The sequence below is a fragment of the Macadamia integrifolia genome, chromosome 6 (assembly GCF_013358625.1).
Source record: "Macadamia integrifolia cultivar HAES 741 chromosome 6, SCU_Mint_v3, whole genome shotgun sequence".
In the NCBI taxonomy this organism is placed as follows: domain Eukaryota; kingdom Viridiplantae; phylum Streptophyta; class Magnoliopsida; order Proteales; family Proteaceae; genus Macadamia; species Macadamia integrifolia.
The window spans coordinates 32,119,448-32,136,643 of record NC_056562.1 but is presented as its reverse complement, the minus strand read 5'-3'; the positions used below and the strand labels follow the sequence as shown (position 1 = coordinate 32,136,643).

The following is a 17,196-nucleotide window of genomic DNA, read 5'->3' as shown; positions in this document are numbered from 1 at the left end:
TTTCCATTAAAAAGCATAATATTTGACTCGGCTAGTTAATGTCGACACGGCGATGAGTCATAATATCCCTGGCCAGCTGCCCCTGACAGACACAGACAAGAGTGAAAGAATCGGGTTTGGGTTTCCGGGTCGGGACAGAGCCTTGGGTGAGTCAATCAATATCAGAATAGAATAACTGTTGGATCTCATGGTTGTTATCCTGTCGGGCGAGCCGCGCAACGGAAACTACTCGTATACTGGAAGGACGACACCTGGGATGGGAACAGTAAGAGCCAGCAGTATTCCAAGTCTCCCATAAGGGTATATCAGTCATTTTCACTAACCCCACTGTACCCTTAACTAAACTTATCCTAATCCTGTTTTACACATCATTAATCCAGAAGAAATGGAATATTTAACAAGGAAAGCGACCAATCTCATGAGAGACCTCCAATCAAAAGTGTCCTTGTAGAATCTTTCTCCTTTGGGTCCTACATATTATTCGGATCTCACGGTCTAAGAGATGTTCTCACGTAAGGATCTATTCGGTTGTCCGGACGAATGGTACGCTGTACACGTCTTTTCACTCCAACTTGCGCGGCCCCCTTTTCTCTCTCCTCCGCTGAAGCTTACAAGAAGAAACCATTTCCTCTCCCTCCCTCTCTCTGCTTCTCTCTTTTTCTTATCCAATGTAGGAACTTCGATAAAGATTGAGGATTTGGATTTGTGTTTAAGCTTCAGGGAGTTTCTAGGTTTATTTCATCTGTTAATGGGGGCTTGGTTCTCTGGTTTTGTAGTAGAAAGTGACGAAGGTTCTATTCCGAAGCCTTGTCTCGGAGATTTACCGGAGAGTTGCGTTTCTTCAATTTATATGTATTTGGATCCATCTGATATTTGTAAATTCGCACGGTTGAATCGAGCTTTTCGTGGTGCTTCGTCTGCTGATTTCGTTTGGGAATCAAAGTTGCCTTCAAATTATCGTTACCTGATCGACAAATTATTCGATAAGGCTCCGGTGAATTTGAATAAGAAGGATATTTACGCCGGACTTTGTCATCCTAACCCTTTTGATGGTGGTTCTAAGGTACGGCTATCATCGTTTGCATCAGAAATCTGAATGATTGGCTTTGTTTTAGATCTTTCAATGTCCCCGGCCGATTTCTTTTTCTTTCGACTCAGTTTTCCTGACAGGTTTTGGGAAATATGGATTTTGTTCAGGAGGCTTGGCTGGACGTGAGTACGGGTGGGATTTTCCTGTCGATTTCTTCCAAGGCGCTAAGAATAACCGGGATTGATGATCGGAGATATTGGAATCACATTCCAACTGAGGAATCTAGGTACCGTATAAATACCCTTTCCTCTACAAAAATTAAATTCTTAAATATCGATTTGGGCATGCTTTGGATATTAAACTACCCCGAAAAATAAAATCTTCCGAAAAATTCGGTGAATTTTTCAGTCATGGACTCGTTGGATGGGGAATTTATGAGCCCTAACAGAATATCAACTATTCCGTTTATTAGAAGCCTTGAAAACTAATAGGGAATCAATTTTCTTTTACCCTTTTCCTTTCAGGAAGAGAAATATTTTGCTTCTACCAAAATTCGATGATATGTGAATGTTACTTGCAGTATCTAATGTTGGTTAATATGTAAAATAACCATTACTCGCTGTGCTTGGTTGCTCGGTGGCTCACCCTGCTCTGTGAAGTGAGCAATTTTGAAATTTATTGACTTGCAAACGTGCATGAAATGGGGTGACATTCCTGTCTTATGTGTAAAATGAGCTGAGATAAACCGCATATCATCATTTTTTTTTCATATTTATGATATTAGGTTCCAGATGCAATAGAGTGGTCATAATTGTTTGTTTTTGTTTGCATTTGGTAAAATATTCATATTTTCATAAGGGCCACCTCGCTGAAAGAAAATAAAATGGTAGAAGCCATTTTCATTTGTTCATCATAACGGATTGACTTGATTAATTTTTTGAAGTGCATAGTAAAATCTTAAATTTACCTAATTCTTTTGATTATCTAACACAATCTTGGTTTAAACATTCATTAAAAAAAAATTAAACCATTTGTTTCTATGTTATACACCTTTTAGCAAGTCACATCACTGTATTCAGATGATTATGTGCAGAAAATTTGCCATCATATCCAACATCTCTATGTTCAAGATTACCAATCTCACTGGTTAACCAACTTTGCTAGTCTAATAATGAATTCAACACTTTTAGTTTCCTTAACAATCATTCTTTCCAAATTTTGTCTGAATCATTTGACAAATTACTTCTTTTGGAGTATGTTCAAAGATAAATTAACACTGCTATGTTGCAGGATGTCCATTGTGGGAGGGTAGTTCATAAATTGTTTTGCTGCACAGGGAAGAATTCAATTTTTAATTTACCACGTTGGAAAGAATAGTAATTCTTTTATTTCAGTCAGTATAGAAAGACCTACCATGAGAAGGGCAAGTAATTTTCTTTTTAATGATTGGCGTCTTCCAAATTTCTAGGTCATCCCAAGTCTGCCAAGTAATGTTGATGGTATTTTGATTTGTTACAGAGCCATTTCTGAAACTGTTTTCTTTATTCATTATAGCCCCTTCTTCAATATGAGTATGCGAGTAGATGAAAATTACGTATTTTTTCTCAGATTATCATTTTTAGATTAAATTTTATTGAAGGAATGGAAGAATAAGGGGAAGGCGACAGAGTCCCAATACAAGAGGCCAGATTAGGATGTGTTAAAGGGACTAGATTCCATTGGGAGATGAAGAACAAGGAAAAGGATGAACAGGGTGGGTTTGGGTGGAGTAGTTTGTGCTTAGAGAGAGAGAGAGAGAGAGAGAGAGAGAGAGAGAGAGAGAGAGAGAGAGAGAGAGAACATTTTTGGTATCTTTTAAATTGTATGGCTAACGCTGCCTGGGAATGAGTATCAGATACTTTTGGAATAATTCCAGATGGGGAACATGAAACTGGTAGTCATTCTTTTTATTAATTCATTCTATAGCATGATTGCTTGGAGTTTAGATTCCTCTCTGCCATGTGTTCTAGTAGCTTGGGATGCTTGTGAAAGAAATCAATAGATCCTTGCCTTCTTGTTGAGAAGCTGGGTTGGGTCTTATAGACTAATCTGGAACTATTCCTGTTTTCTATTCGGTTGGAATTATGGATCCGAGTCCCTAAATGTTACTGGATTCTAGTCTTTTCTGCTACTTATCTTCTAGATTTTGTTTATGTGGAATGAAAGGAAAATAATAGAATTGATCTGAGTGTCCTTTTGTTGCTTGTAGATTCCACACTGTGGCTTATCTTCATCAAATTTGGTGGTTTGAGGTAGGAGGGGAAGTTGAGTTCTGCTTTCCAGTGGGAACATATAGCCTTTTCTTCAGGGTTCAGCTGGGCAGGGCCTCCAAGAGACTAGGCCGTCGAATCTGCAATCCGGAGCACGTCCACGGTTGGGACATAAAGCCTGTGCGTTTCCAGCTATGGACATCAGATGGTCAGACTGCACAGTCACAGTGCTATTTGAGTGAACCAGGGATCTGGAGTCACTATTATGTTGGAGATTTCATCGTGGAGAACCCCAATGTGCCCACAAAGATCAAGTTTTCAATGACCCAGATTGATTGCACGCACACCAAAGGCGGTCTCTGTGTAGATTCAGTTTTGGTATGCCCTAGTGGGTTTAAAATTTAGAGGGAGGTTAAAGCATTTTTTTAGCTTGAATTTGACCTTTATAGGAAACAGAGATGGTGGGGGTAGCCCAAAAAAGTAGTACAGAATCAGATACGGCTTGGGTTCTTTTGGTTCATCCAAGCCACAGAGGAGATAAAGAGTTGGCAAGCAAAGCATGGAATGTGTATATACGTATCTTACTTTCTGTTTGTTTAATTTGTTCGTTGTCCAGAGGCTTTGATCTTGGTGTACATGATGCGATGGTTTTTATTTATGGAACAGCTGAGCTTTCTTTCTTTTGTCTCTTTACTCTTTTTCTATCTCTTCCCCTTATCTTTCTGGGAACGTAATCTTTGTTTTTGTTTGCCTTCTCTGGATCTGTGGCTCAAAATTGCAATGGTTTCTAACTCTTTATAGGTGCGAAAGTCTTTCCCCCATGGAATGCTTTGACAAAGGTTCAAGCCCGTGCGGTTGTTGGGTCATTGACACCTCAACAACCTTGGATGTCATTTATGAGTATAGTATCTTTGTCATTGCTCGAGTTTCTGTCACACAAGTAAACTGTAAATAGATTCGTGAGAAAATAAAGGAAGGATTTTTTAGTGACACCCACTAAGGGGCGTGTACGCAATCTTATCCTCCTTTTTGTGGAGAGACCGTTTCTGATTCAAACCCATGATCACCTGGTCACAATAAAACAATCTTACCGTTGCATAGCTTGTATCCTTGATTTTTAAGTCCGAGAAAATCATTCTTGCTGCAGGATTACCATTGCTCGAGGAGTGGATTCAAAATTGTTGAACCGGAAGGATGGCATAGAGGGGCAGAATTTGGCTGCTACCTAGTTCTTGTTACCCCGTATTGCAACCATAGAAATGAAATCTTCAAGGGTAGTTTAAAAAATACTATAATCCAAGTGAATATTTGTGAATCCAAAAAAAAAAGTGAATTATTTTATTTCCTTGCTTACGAACCCGGGTAGTAATAAAAAAAAGTTCCCAGACGTAAACTATGCCTAGGACCAATTGGTCCTGGTCTTGACTCTTGACTCTTGACTCTTGACTCAGTGTTGGCACAGTGTTTATTGATAGACGAATATATTGAGTTGAAAATGTTCAAAATGTTGAGGTTTGAGTTTCTTACAGTTTTTTGAGCACGAGTAGATCTAATAAATTTGAGCATGAGTAGATCTAAGAAATTTGAAAAAAATTGAAACCCTCATTTTCTCTTGAAAAAAGTTTGTAAATCCTTATAAATCCAATGATTTCATGTAATAATGATGTACAAAATGTGATTCTAAGTATGATGAACCTTAGATTTATAAAAAAACTTGAAAATCTAAAGTTAAAGTTGAAAAAAGTGAGTAAAGATTCAAGAACTTACTATTCAAATGTTTCAACTTTCAAGTTCAAACCTTCAAGGTTCTTCTTGAACTATGTTTTTCTCCTTCTTTGAACTATTCACTTCCACAATGTTTCTTTCAATTTGAGTCTCAAAAAAAGTGAGTGAATCAAAGGAGAAGAAAGAAGCAAAATATAGAAAACTGTTGGTGAGAGTGTGAAGTGTTTGTTTCATACAATAAAAGGCACATTCACACTTAAGTAGTCGTATCGTACTGATATGGTACGATACAGCTCGATACTGCACGATACCTTCGATACGTACCGATACGGTACCGATAAGGCGATAAGTACCGATACTCTCGGGAATTTTCAGATTTTCAAAAGTTTGTATCGCAGAGTATCGTACATATTGGTACCGATACGGTACGGCACGATACGATATGTACGATATGCCGATACACAAAAGAGGGCCCAAAATTTCTCGTAGCGTATCGGTATGTATTGTGCCGATGCCTACAGATACGACACGATACGCACCGATACTTAAAACCAATAGAGGGCCCAAAATTCACACTGTGAAGTGTTTGTTTCAAACAACAAAAGGCACATTCATACTTAAGTAGCTGTATCGTACCGATACAGTATGATACAACTAAATACGGCTTGATACTGCACGATACCTTCGATACATACCGATACTCTAGGGATTTTTTAGATTTTCAAAAATTCGTATCGCAGAGTATCATACATATCAGTACCGATACGATATGGCACGATACGATACACCGATACACAAAAGAGGGACCAAAATTTTTCGTAGTGTATCGGTATGTATCATGCCGATGTCTACCGATACGACATGATACACATCGATACTTCAAACCATGGGCGAAATATCTCCTCAATCTAACAGAGAAGAAAAAAAATTCCATATCCCAACAGATCCCCACAGTCAAGGTATCAAAACTCCTACTTGGCAGTCGTGGCTGATTCACAATCCAATTTGGCCGAAAATGGGTCAGAATATGGATCGATCAATTTCGTATCAGCCGATTCGACCATTCCAGTTTCCAATCTTTGAAACCAATCCCCAATGGCCTGTTACATCAGGATCCTCTCCAACGCGTGTAACATATATCAGATGGTTAATCGAATCAGGTGTGTGTGCTTGAATCTTTTCAACCGTCCAATAAACGTTGGATCGCTGGGCGCGATGGAGAGGATCCGAACTCCCGTCTGTCTCTGACGCCCGAACCCCTTCGCCTTACGAAGTGCTGTTTGTAGTTTGCAACTGCATTGCGAATAAAAACCGAACTGGAATCCTCTAGATTTGAGGGTCGAGGAAACGTGTGTAGATGAGTATTGCGTGCGCCGTTCCATTCGATCAGTCTCGACCCCCGCGGGGATAAGAAGAAATCGTGTTGTCGCTATCCTCGCTATTTTCATTTCTACGGCCTTCCTTATGGGGGAACTGGGGAGTCGTAACGACCTGCGAGTGTCGGTGACTGATGATTGATTACCGGTGAGACTTACTCCCTTGGCGACAAATACCAACCGCTCTCGCAGTCTCTCTCTACACTCTTCAAGAACGCCTCTCTCTCTCTCTCGTTTTGCCGCAATTTCCTTTTCCAATGGCCGTGTAAGAGTATTTGTTCTTCAATTTCTCTTGCTTATTTCGGATTTCTCTTTGCCTTTTCAATTTCTCTTCTTTTTGGTTCGGATCTGCTCCTTGTCTCCCCATAGAAAGGTAAATCGCTTTCTTTTTGGCCTTCAGCATCATTTTCTTGATCCTCTTTTATGGATTCCAATGTAGAATTGAGGCATATTGAGACAACGATCATGTATTAAGATATCTGCGTTCAGTTACTTCAATTTGATTTGAAGAATATAATTTTATCTTTTCGTATGATGAACGTGTTCCCCACGCTTATTTCCATCCTGATTGGCATACATATTTACTTGAACTGAAAACAATTTGTCTGTGTCCGGCCGTAATTCTCCAAGATTTCGAGTTTTAGATGATTAGGTTTTAATTTGGTTGCCATTTTGTTAGGGTTTTGTTTTGAATAATATTAGATTTGATTTTGTACTGAAGAGTGGGATTTACCTCTCCAATTTTCTGATTTCTGTTGTTCTATGTGGGGTTTTTCTTTGGTATTCTTAGTATTGGTTTGTTGTTGAATTTCAGGTTTTGGGTGTTGAGGAGGCTCACGGTTCTTGCTTAAAGTTTTGTTTGTTCATGGGGAATTGTAGTGATTTCCTACCATGGCTTGGAACTGACGTGTCGATGCAGATTCTCACGAAGTTAGATGACCCAGCTGATCTGGTCCGTGCTAGTGCTGTATCCCGTTCTTGGCGCGAATTTGGTAAGTGCCAACTTTAGCCGATTCAGTAAATTGTCTTGCTTTCCAGTTTCCTTCCTTGCTTTATGCATCCCCATTTTTTTTGTTCTTAGGAATGTGAATACAAATTACTGTCATTGGGCCACTGAACATGTAGCAGAAGACTGCCTAGGGTTTTCTTTGTGGGACCGGGTGGTATTATAATCGCAGCCCCTGAATTTTTTTTTGCTTCTGTGCCCCGAAAATACTATGCCATCAGTTTTGTCGATATTACCCAAAATCAGGAGGACCATGTAACTTCCTAAAACATGGTGGGAATTCTGTGTTTTTTCTTATAAAATTAGAAATAAATCCTACAAAAGTACCATCTGATCTACATGTATAAGTTGGATGGGTATTCACCAAGTAAACCATGTAATCATATATCAGCAAATTCAGGCCAAATCTCTGCAATATTTGGTTCATTAAGGACTAATTTAACATATTTGTTGCTTTTATTGATATCGACTGAGGTCATTATATCATTTAAATTTACTGAGGTTTTTGACTAAATACTTGAGTTTCAGTCATGTTTATTGAGAAAACCATTGAGGAGGATATTGGACTTACCTTTGTTGCTCCCTGCATGAAGCCTTCAGGGAAGCAAGCCCAAAATTGTCCCTCTCTCTCTCTCTCTCTCTCTCTCTCTCTACATATATATATATATATATATTTTTTTTTGGGACAAATTGGGTCATTGTTAGTCTGGGCATCCCTGCTTTTTTAACTGCTGTGTCCATATTTTATGTCCAATCAATGCAAGAAATGTCCACTTGATGTATTTTGCTTGTGTGGAGGTGTTCGATGTCTGGTTGAACATTAACATGTTTCAAAAGGCAATGCTAATTGACTAACATACCATATAAATCCCACATTTATGCTCGAGTCAACTACTCTACTAATTGAGATATAACCTTGTATTGTAGAGGATTTAAATGTGTTTTCCTAATGGCTATGAATACCAGATCTTGTGTCCACTTGAGAACATTTCTAGTTCCGAGGAAAATGACATTCATCTCCACAATGCAATGCTAATAGACTAACATACTGTATAAATCCCACATTAATGCTCGAGTCAACTACTCTACTAATTGAGATATAACCTTGTATTGTAGAGGATTTAAATGTGTTTTCCTTATGGCTATGAATACCAGATCTTGTGACCACTTGAGAACATTTCTAGTTCCATGGAAAATGACATTCATCTCCACAATAAATTATTCTTAGCCATAAGCCCATAAACATGATATCCTAAATGTTAAGCCCAGGACCTTGTAATTTATAGAGGCACATGTATAAGACAATGTAGGGTAGCTTTGATTAATTGAAAATGAGTTTATATCCAACTAGAGTGATATCCCTAGATTGACATTGAGTGGGGGTGGTGAACAATGTTTCCAAAATTTCTCCCAAAATTTACTCAACACAATTCACGGCACTCCCTTTGGGGTCCCTAACTCTTTGACACTCACTCCCAATTCTGGCACTCACTCAACTCGGTTGATTATTGTACTAATGGCACCGACACTATCTAATTGATACTAACACTGGCACTCACAGCACTGTCTCAAACATGGAACATGGCACATACACATACACATACACACAGTCGTATGCACCTCCAACTTGCAATTACCAAGTGGCCAAGTCTCCCAAATAATGCACACCCACTCTACAAACATCCACAACACTTCTATGTCCATGGTACACACAGTCATCCACAATACACTTGGTTCGGCAGTATGCCTACTCCACGGGGTAATACCCTAACCAGGGTTTTGTATTATACCAATACGCTTCACTTGTTTGATTACTGCAATGGTCCAAGAGGTGCAAATCTTACTGTAACTGGTGCTATGACAATCGGCAAGCGTGACTACCTCAGATGTTCACAGTTGCAGTTGTGGGGATGTATCAATACCCTGGTGTCTAGCTCCCTACTGAACACCCCAAATACAATCAATGTGGGTTTATACAAATGCCCTAATAAAAGCTCAAAACATGTACAAATCCCCCCAATTCCAACATATATTTGACTTAGGCATTTCACTGAACATTTACCTTACAATAGAAAATACAACCAATGGGAGTTTGCTAGATGTGGATTACCTCACAACAGTAGTCCCTGCAATTGATGGCTTCCCCTACATGTAGATGCGTCTTCGTATATGCTGTCCAACTCATTGTGATCAAACACCCTCTGAAAATCCCTTCTACACAAGAACTGAGATGTTTGGAAGCTTGAATCATTCCAGCTTAGCAGCCTCTTCCTTCTTGTATTGCATTGTCCTCATTAGAACAGAAACAATGCATACTCCCACTTCTTGTGATCTTTAATGAGGCTCCACAAGCATTCACTTCCTTAAATATAGTTTCAAGAGAGCCCATAATAGTAGTTGGAGAGGAATCGATGCATTACAACAATCCACAAGCCTTCATAGAGGTTTTCTTAAATTTTTTGAGCTTGGGGAGACACTTCTGTTCCTTTTCTTGCTCCCAGCTGATAGGCCTTCGAATTTGGGGCAGAATGGGATTTGAAACAACTCGATACGAGTTGTATTGAGAAGATATGGGTTTCTGAAGTTCCGGATCAGCGGGCTACATAGATCTTCAGATTGGCCGCATAATTTTTGGGTCAAATCAGAGACATAGGATGTGGCAGGCAGTTAGCGCATCTCGCGTGCGAGATCGGAGCCATTCAACTAGACCTCATGGCACGTCAATGTTCAACTTGCAGGTTGGTCAGGATGTGTATTGAGGAGCCATTGGTCCGATCGCACAGCTTGATCTTGGGCCGTCAGATTTGTTCAAATGAGTGGGAACAGAATCCAACTGTTGTATTGGTCATCTCAGCTGTCTAAACCTTCAATTTGGTGCGCCCAATGGCCTCTCTCGAAATGGGTATCGTAGTGCGCAGCATATTTGAACCATCTGGGCTTCGGTGCAACACGTGCATTGTAGAATATTTGCCTGCAGCCGCTGATGTTTTGAGCGACAGAATCTCAGACGAAAATGCTGTTGATTGCAAATCTCGAACCTGTGGCACTTCTTCTGGCCCTTGATCTGGGATATCCTTAAAGTTCCCGTAACAACAGTCATCCCCCTTCACCTTTTTGAGTCTTACAACAAACCACCCCTTCCGACTCTGGGATTTTATTGAATAACCCCTGAACATCATATGCACTAATTGTGAACGTTCAATGTGGGCTTCTCTCTAGGGCAATCCGTCGAACACTTGGCTGTCACCTCTATAGTTAACAGAATTTTGAGAACCTATGGCCTGTTGTGGCTTGTGCCAAGGCCCGTATGCTGCGTGCAATGGCCCTCCTGCTGCTCCATGACCCTGCTACAGCACGGCATGCTAGCCTTTTGCTATGCTGCTGTGTGTGGCATGTCAAGACCACTGGCCTGACTTAACCCTTGTTGCTGTCTTATGCTATGTCTCCCTGGCCAGCAAGGCTAGCAGATGACCCTGGTGGCCCGTCACCCTACCACCTTAGGCAGACCTTCCATAAGCATGAAGAGCCCATATACACCATGCTTGCCTTATCCATCCATGTCATTGCCACATCATGATTATGCCATCCCATGTCATGCTGTATCATCCATTCTCATGCCATGCACAATTTGCACATGTCAACAACCACCTTGCATGCCCACCAGGCCATGTCATCAATCCCCATCAGGCCATGTCATCAATCCCTTATCACCCCATGCATTTCATTCATACACTTACACATGCCACATAGGCTGCCATATCAGCAACATTTCACTGTCACCTCCCTAGGCATTCTGTTGTCGTCAATTGGGACCCACTTATCAACTCACATACATCAAAGTATTCTCATATGTACGTGACACCTCTATGAGGCATTTTGTCGAACACTTGTGCTTCAAATGCTGACTGTATCTCCCTCATCTGGAATCAGGTTGACACAATTCCAGTAGCATTGGAAAGATGACTCAATGCTCTACATCTTTTCAATACACGTCATCTTCCAATTCAGGCACTTGACCTACCCAACATGGCTCTGAAGTTGACACATCTGCATAGTCCTTGTCTGATCTATCCAGCACTGCCCAATGCTTCCCAATCACAATCCGGCCTCACCCCACACTGCCAACTAAGCTTGGAGCCTCCTAATCACCGTAATGCTGACCCTGAATGCCATGTCACTACTGCCTGCACAGCCCAGAAACTGTTTAACACATTTGGCACTGCTCAGTCACTACTGCCATATCACAGATGTTGCCAATTCACCCAGAAGCTCTCTCAAGTCATTCTGACTACTGCAAGACTGTACTGCCTCTGCCCGCACTGCCATGAGACTATCCACTCTGTAGTGACCTCTGTGATACTGTTCAGCTGTATACATCAATGCCACTGCTCTGTGTGAGTGTGTTGACCAACAATGACAACACTAGCTTCATGACACTCTCAACTGTCATCAGACCGACATAGAGTTTTGTAGGAACTTTTGAAATTAGTTTCTCAGTTTGTCTTTTTTTTTTTTTTGGGGGGGGGGGAAGGTGGGGTTGGGAGGGACAGAGTGGGAATAGAGAATTTTTGGTATATAATCAGTTTACTTTTTCAAAGTATTGAAAATTAATGACTTAGGATTGTGAGTAGGATTTTAATCTTCAAACCTTATTAACTTGATGCCAAATAAAACAAGCTCAATTTTTTTTTCATGTTCCTAAATGTTCTTAAATTTCTATGCAGTGATTACAAACGGTTTCTGCAAGAACCTATGCTTAAGAATGTTTTCAGAAATATCTATGGTTGCAGACGTTATGGAATTAAACAATGGGACAGACGAAGTTGGATCGAACAGTTCTTTGGAGTGGGGAAGTCTGAAGAGGGATTATCGTGTTTATGCTCTTTTAGCTCACAGCTTCACTTCTTTTAGGAGAAAAGATTGCATTTTAGAGGCCATTAGTGCGTCCAGTACTGATAATTATCCTGAAGAAAGTATTGACAACACCTTGGAACCAGATGATCGCACTGAGGAGAGGGCTTCATACTGGTCAAGCGAAGGAGAAGGAAATCCTGCAGTGCCTGAGACACTAACTTACAGATTGGTGTCTGGGTTGTGTGTTATAACTGAAATTAGCATACAACCATTCCAAGGTTACTCTCTTGATATTTTCCTGGTTTTGTTGGCATGGTATACCTTAATCTTTATGTAAATTTTTTTTTTTTTTTATCAGCATTTTTTCAGTTTGGTTGCCCTATATATTCGGCCAAGGCTGTGCGATTTAGAATGGGCTATCTCATGGAACCACTGGAATCAGGGAGTGATCGCATGGATGAGCCTTCAGCAAGTCACAGATACATTGAAGACAACTTCATATCAACATATGTTTCGCCAGAGTTCCCTATGGCCCAGGTGCGTTGATTGTAATAATGTAGTCCCCTCCTCCCCCCCAAACCCCAGAAGAAACTTTCCCGGTTTTGGAGGGGGTTCAATTTTACCCCATTGGCTGCAACTCTTAACTTATGTTATTTGTCAAATTATCGGGAATGTAAAACTTTTACAGTTCACTGCAATCCTCACTCCCTCTTTTATTAAACTCGAGAACCTTTCAACATAAAAGAAATGAGCACTTCTCTCTCTCTCTTTGGATAAGTGAAATAGGCACTTGTCGTTGGTGAAATTTTCACCTTTTCGCTAATGAAATCAAGGTCATCCCCTCCCCCCTCCTTATTCTTGGGGAACATGTGGATTGGATATCTCTATCTAGGCTTTATAGAAAAGAGGCTCATTAGGCGGAAGCTCCACATGGAAGGTCGGTTGGCAAAGCATGTGACCACTTCACTTTTTGGGCTAAAATTCCTGTTAGAAAATGAATTGATTTTTTGATAGATAAAGATGAAAATTTTAAAGGGCTAACAATATACTAATCCAGCAGTCTGCTTTATTTGAAAATATATAACTTTTCATAATCAAAATAGATAAAGTGGACAAATTAAAATAAAACTCTCTGATGCATATTTCCAGATGCTATGATGTCGTGCATTTGGAACAACAAACAAGCCACTGCTCTGTTTTTTAATGATATTCCCAGGGTTGTGGAGTGGATTTAATTTTTGCTTCTGTTTTTTGTTCTGTTATCGAGGGCTTTGAAGATAGCAAGCATTCATTTTGTTCTGGAGATTCTATGTTTTTTGTCTCTCCATAATAGTACTGTACTTTACATGACAAAAAGGTAGTATTTTCTTTTTCAGCTAGTAGTAACTTGCCCTATGCTGAATCATTTTTAGCTTCCAGCTGAGTGCTATGGTATTTGAGTCGCTACTAATTTAATCATTCCAAATTCTAACAGTTATTGGTACTTCAATAAAACAGGAAAATAGTTTGCAGAAGTTCAAGCTACCAGAGCCTGTTCTTTGTATTGGTGGAGTTCTGCAGGTTGAGCTATTAGGTAGGGTCCAGAGACAAGAAATGGATGGCTTATTCTATATATGGTAGGTAACCTAACTGCCACCTGTTTTTTATGTTGCTTTATATGGGTATGGCTGTGCAATTTCATCTAGAATGCACTCTGATGCTTGACGAGGTGAATCTACTTAACTCGGACGTTATCTATGCCAAAAGAAAGAAAAGAAAATGGAAACATTAATTTGTTTGGCTACACCCTTCGAGTGCAGATAATGCCTAGAGTTGTCCCCTAAATAGCAAAGTTTAACTTTAAAATCTGAAGCGCTGGTTCATATAGCAAGCTTTCCTTCTTTCTTTTCTTCATCTAATTCTTTTTTCTTTTTTTTTTTGGGTGGGGGGTAGGGTGAAGAATTTGTGGTTAGAGAGTAAGCATTAGTTGCCTGAATCCTCTCCTACCTTGTTTAAAATCATTGGTAGGGTGGGATTTGAACAAGCCCTGACCATGAAAGAGAATATGCTAGGTCTTAGCAAAAATCCCAACATCCCATTTTGTACATCAGCAAGGTGATTTTATCCATGAAAGTGCAGAACCAATTTTCATCTCTGACTAGTTGTTTGCCCTCTTCATGAGTCTTGAGGCGATCTGATCATTTAAGGTTCATGATACATTTGAATCCAAAATTTTGATAACAAGTGACCAATCTAGACCATTTTCTAGATATCCATCTTGGGGAATTGGCAAATTATCCTTCCACATGGCACACAACTTAGTTCCCAGTTCAAAAATACCCCTCCAGCCTTTTCCATTTTACTTAGTTGATTTTTTGCTTTAATCGGACTGAGATTATATCTAATATTTGATTCTGGGTTACGGTGTGTTACAGTGTGTCCCATGTTAAAGTTGTTGGTCGCCCACTCTCGCCTACGTTTGAAGTTACATTCCTTGATCGCCCTGGAAAGACTGGAAATTGCATACTGAAGTATAACCCCAATGTTGAGCGTAGCATGTCTCCTGCAAGATCATCTGAGGTTGAGTCTAGTTTGCCCTCTCGCTTGCGGGTCTTTAGGTTAATGCAGAGAGGTGTGAGGGGTTGGGAGCAAATGATTATCAACGCGTTGGTGGGGAATGTAGCTTTTGATGGAGATTATGGATCAGATGATGAGCTGGGGATTGTAGCTGACGATGGTGATTATGAATCGGATGAAGAGCTGGTTGAATAGACCTGTTATTTGTATTAGCTATTGCCAGATTCTGCTTGGTGGATCTGGACTATATAGTCCTTCTGGAACTACTCCCTGTAATATTATAGGAAGATGCTCGTTTTCCATTGTGGAAGAAGCTATTATTGGCCACTCATCTTTTCCCTTAGAACGGGTTCTGGCTCCTGACTAGCACGTTGGAAGCTTGGAATGCCCATTCTAGATGCTGTGTAGCTTTATTGACAGAAAATGAGTGAGAAGGAAGACACTTTTTTTGAAACTGAAATGGTTGTTATTGATTACCTTGTAATTGTGGTTTTTCTTCTCATCTGAGATAATCCTTTGGTTCCTTACTAATCATATGAAGGTAATCCTTTGGTAATTTCTTAAAACATATTAGTGTCCTTAATTATCGATCACTGTTGTGAGTATTGGTATCATATCATAATTTAGTACTGATGATATTGATTCATACCGTCCTCTACGATAACGATACGTAAATCCATGATTTGGTGATGCCTTTTGAAATGATGTTGGAGGATTGCAAAGAAATCCAAACTAGAATGGACGGTTGAGCCGGATCCTTTGGTGTCTAAGGTGTGTGGATGCTAGCAGTTGGGTGTTCATTGCACCTATTCGCTTATTGTAGAGGACTTCTACACGAAAACATGTGATATGAGTATTTCGTGCATGGTTGTCCATTTGATTAATTGCGGTTAAGGCAAAAAGTGTGTGCCCACTATCTTCAAGATTTCATTTCTATGACCTTCCTTGTGGGGAGCTTGGTAATGAGTGTTTGTGATTGCGGTGAGATTATAGTTAGTAAAAACAAGTTTAAAATGGTGTTCTCGATATAAATCATGTCTGTTTGCATGCACGTAAAACACATTTTCTTTTTCCTTTTATGTTTAGCAATGGTTATTTAATTAGTTATATATCTCTCTATTGAATTTCTACTGTTCAAATTCTTTCACCAATATGAAGCTGATTTGAAGGTTACATTTTTCATGATATCATCTTCAACTCGAGTCGATGCACAAATCCAAAATTAAGCTACAAATTTCAAGTTCAATGCACGAATCCGAAATTAAAATACAAATTTATGCATTTGTACCGTAGCATTTAGAATTTGTTTAAAACAAACACTGTACGTTTCCGTTTTCTCGGACGTTCCCGATTTTGCTATGAGTGAGACCTTACTGCGTTGACAAACACCAACTACTCTTCCAGTCTCAGTCTACTACATTCTACAACAACACATCTCTCTCTCTCTCTCTCTCTCTGCCTTATTCTGTAATCTCTGTTCTTCCTTTGCCTTATAATTTCTTATCTTTTCGGAGCTACAGAGTTTGGATCTGCTCCTTGTCTCCTTGTCTCCTTGTAGAGAGGTAAAACCATTTTTTTTTTTCCTTTTCATCGCCTCAAACATCATCTTCCTGCTCCATTTATTTCCTTTTTTATGAATTCCAGTGCAGACTTTAAGGGATTGAAATAAGGATCATGCGTCTTGATATCTGCGTTCAATTGCTTCAATTTCATTGGAAGAATAAAATTCTATCTTTTGATATAATTAATCTAATCCCCATATTTTTGTCATCCATTCTCACGAAAGTCGGGTCCAATTATTGTGAATATTTGAAAAAAAAAAAATCTTATTTCTCCATTAGCAAAAATATTTCCTTTCACCCAGAAACAATTTTTTCCCTACGTCCTGCCATAGTTCCCCAAGATTACGAGTTTCAGATGATTATGTTTTAATCTGGTTTACAATTTTTGAAGGTTAAATGTTAATAAAGTTCGATTTGGTCGTGTACTGAAGAGTGGGATTATCTTGTTGCCAATCAGGTTTTGTGTGGCGAGGAGGCTCCCTGTTCTTGCTTAAACTTTTGTTTGTTCACTTGATATGGAGAATTGTAGTGATTTCCTTCCATGGTTTGGACCAGACGTGTCAATACAGATTTTCACTAAATTAGATGACCCAGCTGATCTCGTCCGTGCTAGTGCTGTTTCCCATTCTTGGCGTGAATTCGGTGAGTGTCAACTTTAACCGATTTGATAAGTCGTTTTACTCCCCAGTTATTTTCCTTACTTCATGCATCCTCCTTTTTTCGTTCTTAGGAATGTGAATATGATATATATATATATATATATATATATATATTTTGGTGGAAGTGAATATAGTATCAAAACATGTATCAGAAACAGAAGGCTGCCTAGGGGTTTTTT

General features: G+C 39.6%; 2 protein-coding genes and 1 pseudogene across 5 annotated transcripts; all 3 read left to right on the top strand.

The window, feature by feature from the left end:
- Window positions 1–606: 606 nt before the first annotated feature.
- Window positions 607–3,966, top strand: LOC122081089 (F-box protein PP2-A13-like). Its single transcript, XM_042648060.1, has 3 exons — window positions 607–1,063; window positions 1,198–1,316; window positions 3,279–3,966. The coding sequence occupies exons 1-3, from the start codon at window positions 749–751 to the stop codon at window positions 3,682–3,684; spliced, it is 840 nt and encodes a 279-aa protein (XP_042503994.1). The 5' UTR covers window positions 607–748; the 3' UTR covers window positions 3,685–3,966.
- Window positions 3,967–6,330: 2,364 nt separating this feature from the next.
- On the top strand, window positions 6,331–15,362 carry LOC122082504 (F-box protein At4g00755-like). 4 transcript variants are annotated; one of them, XM_042650118.1, is made up of 6 exons: window positions 6,331–6,753; window positions 7,195–7,372; window positions 12,177–12,518; window positions 12,599–12,777; window positions 13,738–13,856; window positions 14,655–15,362. In XM_042650118.1, exons 2-6 carry the CDS (start codon window positions 7,246–7,248, stop codon window positions 14,989–14,991), a joined length of 1,104 nt encoding a protein of 367 aa, XP_042506052.1. In that variant the 5' UTR covers window positions 6,331–6,753; window positions 7,195–7,245; the 3' UTR covers window positions 14,992–15,362. The 4 variants fall into 4 exon arrangements, with proteins under 4 accessions (XP_042506052.1, XP_042506051.1, XP_042506050.1 ...); XM_042650117.1 differs by having other exon boundaries at window positions 6,333–6,528; window positions 12,111–12,518; XM_042650116.1 differs by having other exon boundaries at window positions 6,333–6,645; window positions 12,111–12,518.
- An 883-nt stretch (window positions 15,363–16,245) lies between these two features.
- LOC122081570 overlaps window positions 16,246–17,196 on the top strand; it is a 5,430-nt pseudogene continuing 4,479 nt past the window's right edge.

Excerpts from the sequence above, each read along its gene's own strand:
- LOC122081089 (XM_042648060.1), top strand. The coding sequence starts at position 749 with ATGGGGGCTTGGTTCTCTGGTTTTGTAGTAGAAAGTGACGAAGGTTCT. Across the intron at positions 1,064-1,197 it reads CTTTTGATGGTGGTTCTAAG|GAGGCTTGGCTGGACGTGAG; the intron begins GTACGGCTATCA and ends GATTTTGTTCAG. Across the intron at positions 1,317-3,278 it reads ATTCCAACTGAGGAATCTAG|ATTCCACACTGTGGCTTATC; the intron begins GTACCGTATAAA and ends TGTTGCTTGTAG.
- LOC122082504 (XM_042650117.1), top strand. The coding sequence starts at position 7,246 with ATGGGGAATTGTAGTGATTTCCTACCATGGCTTGGAACTGACGTGTCG. Across the intron at positions 12,778-13,737 it reads CAGAGTTCCCTATGGCCCAG|GAAAATAGTTTGCAGAAGTT; the intron begins GTGCGTTGATTG and ends TCAATAAAACAG. Across the intron at positions 13,857-14,654 it reads GATGGCTTATTCTATATATG|TGTGTCCCATGTTAAAGTTG; the intron begins GTAGGTAACCTA and ends GGTGTGTTACAG.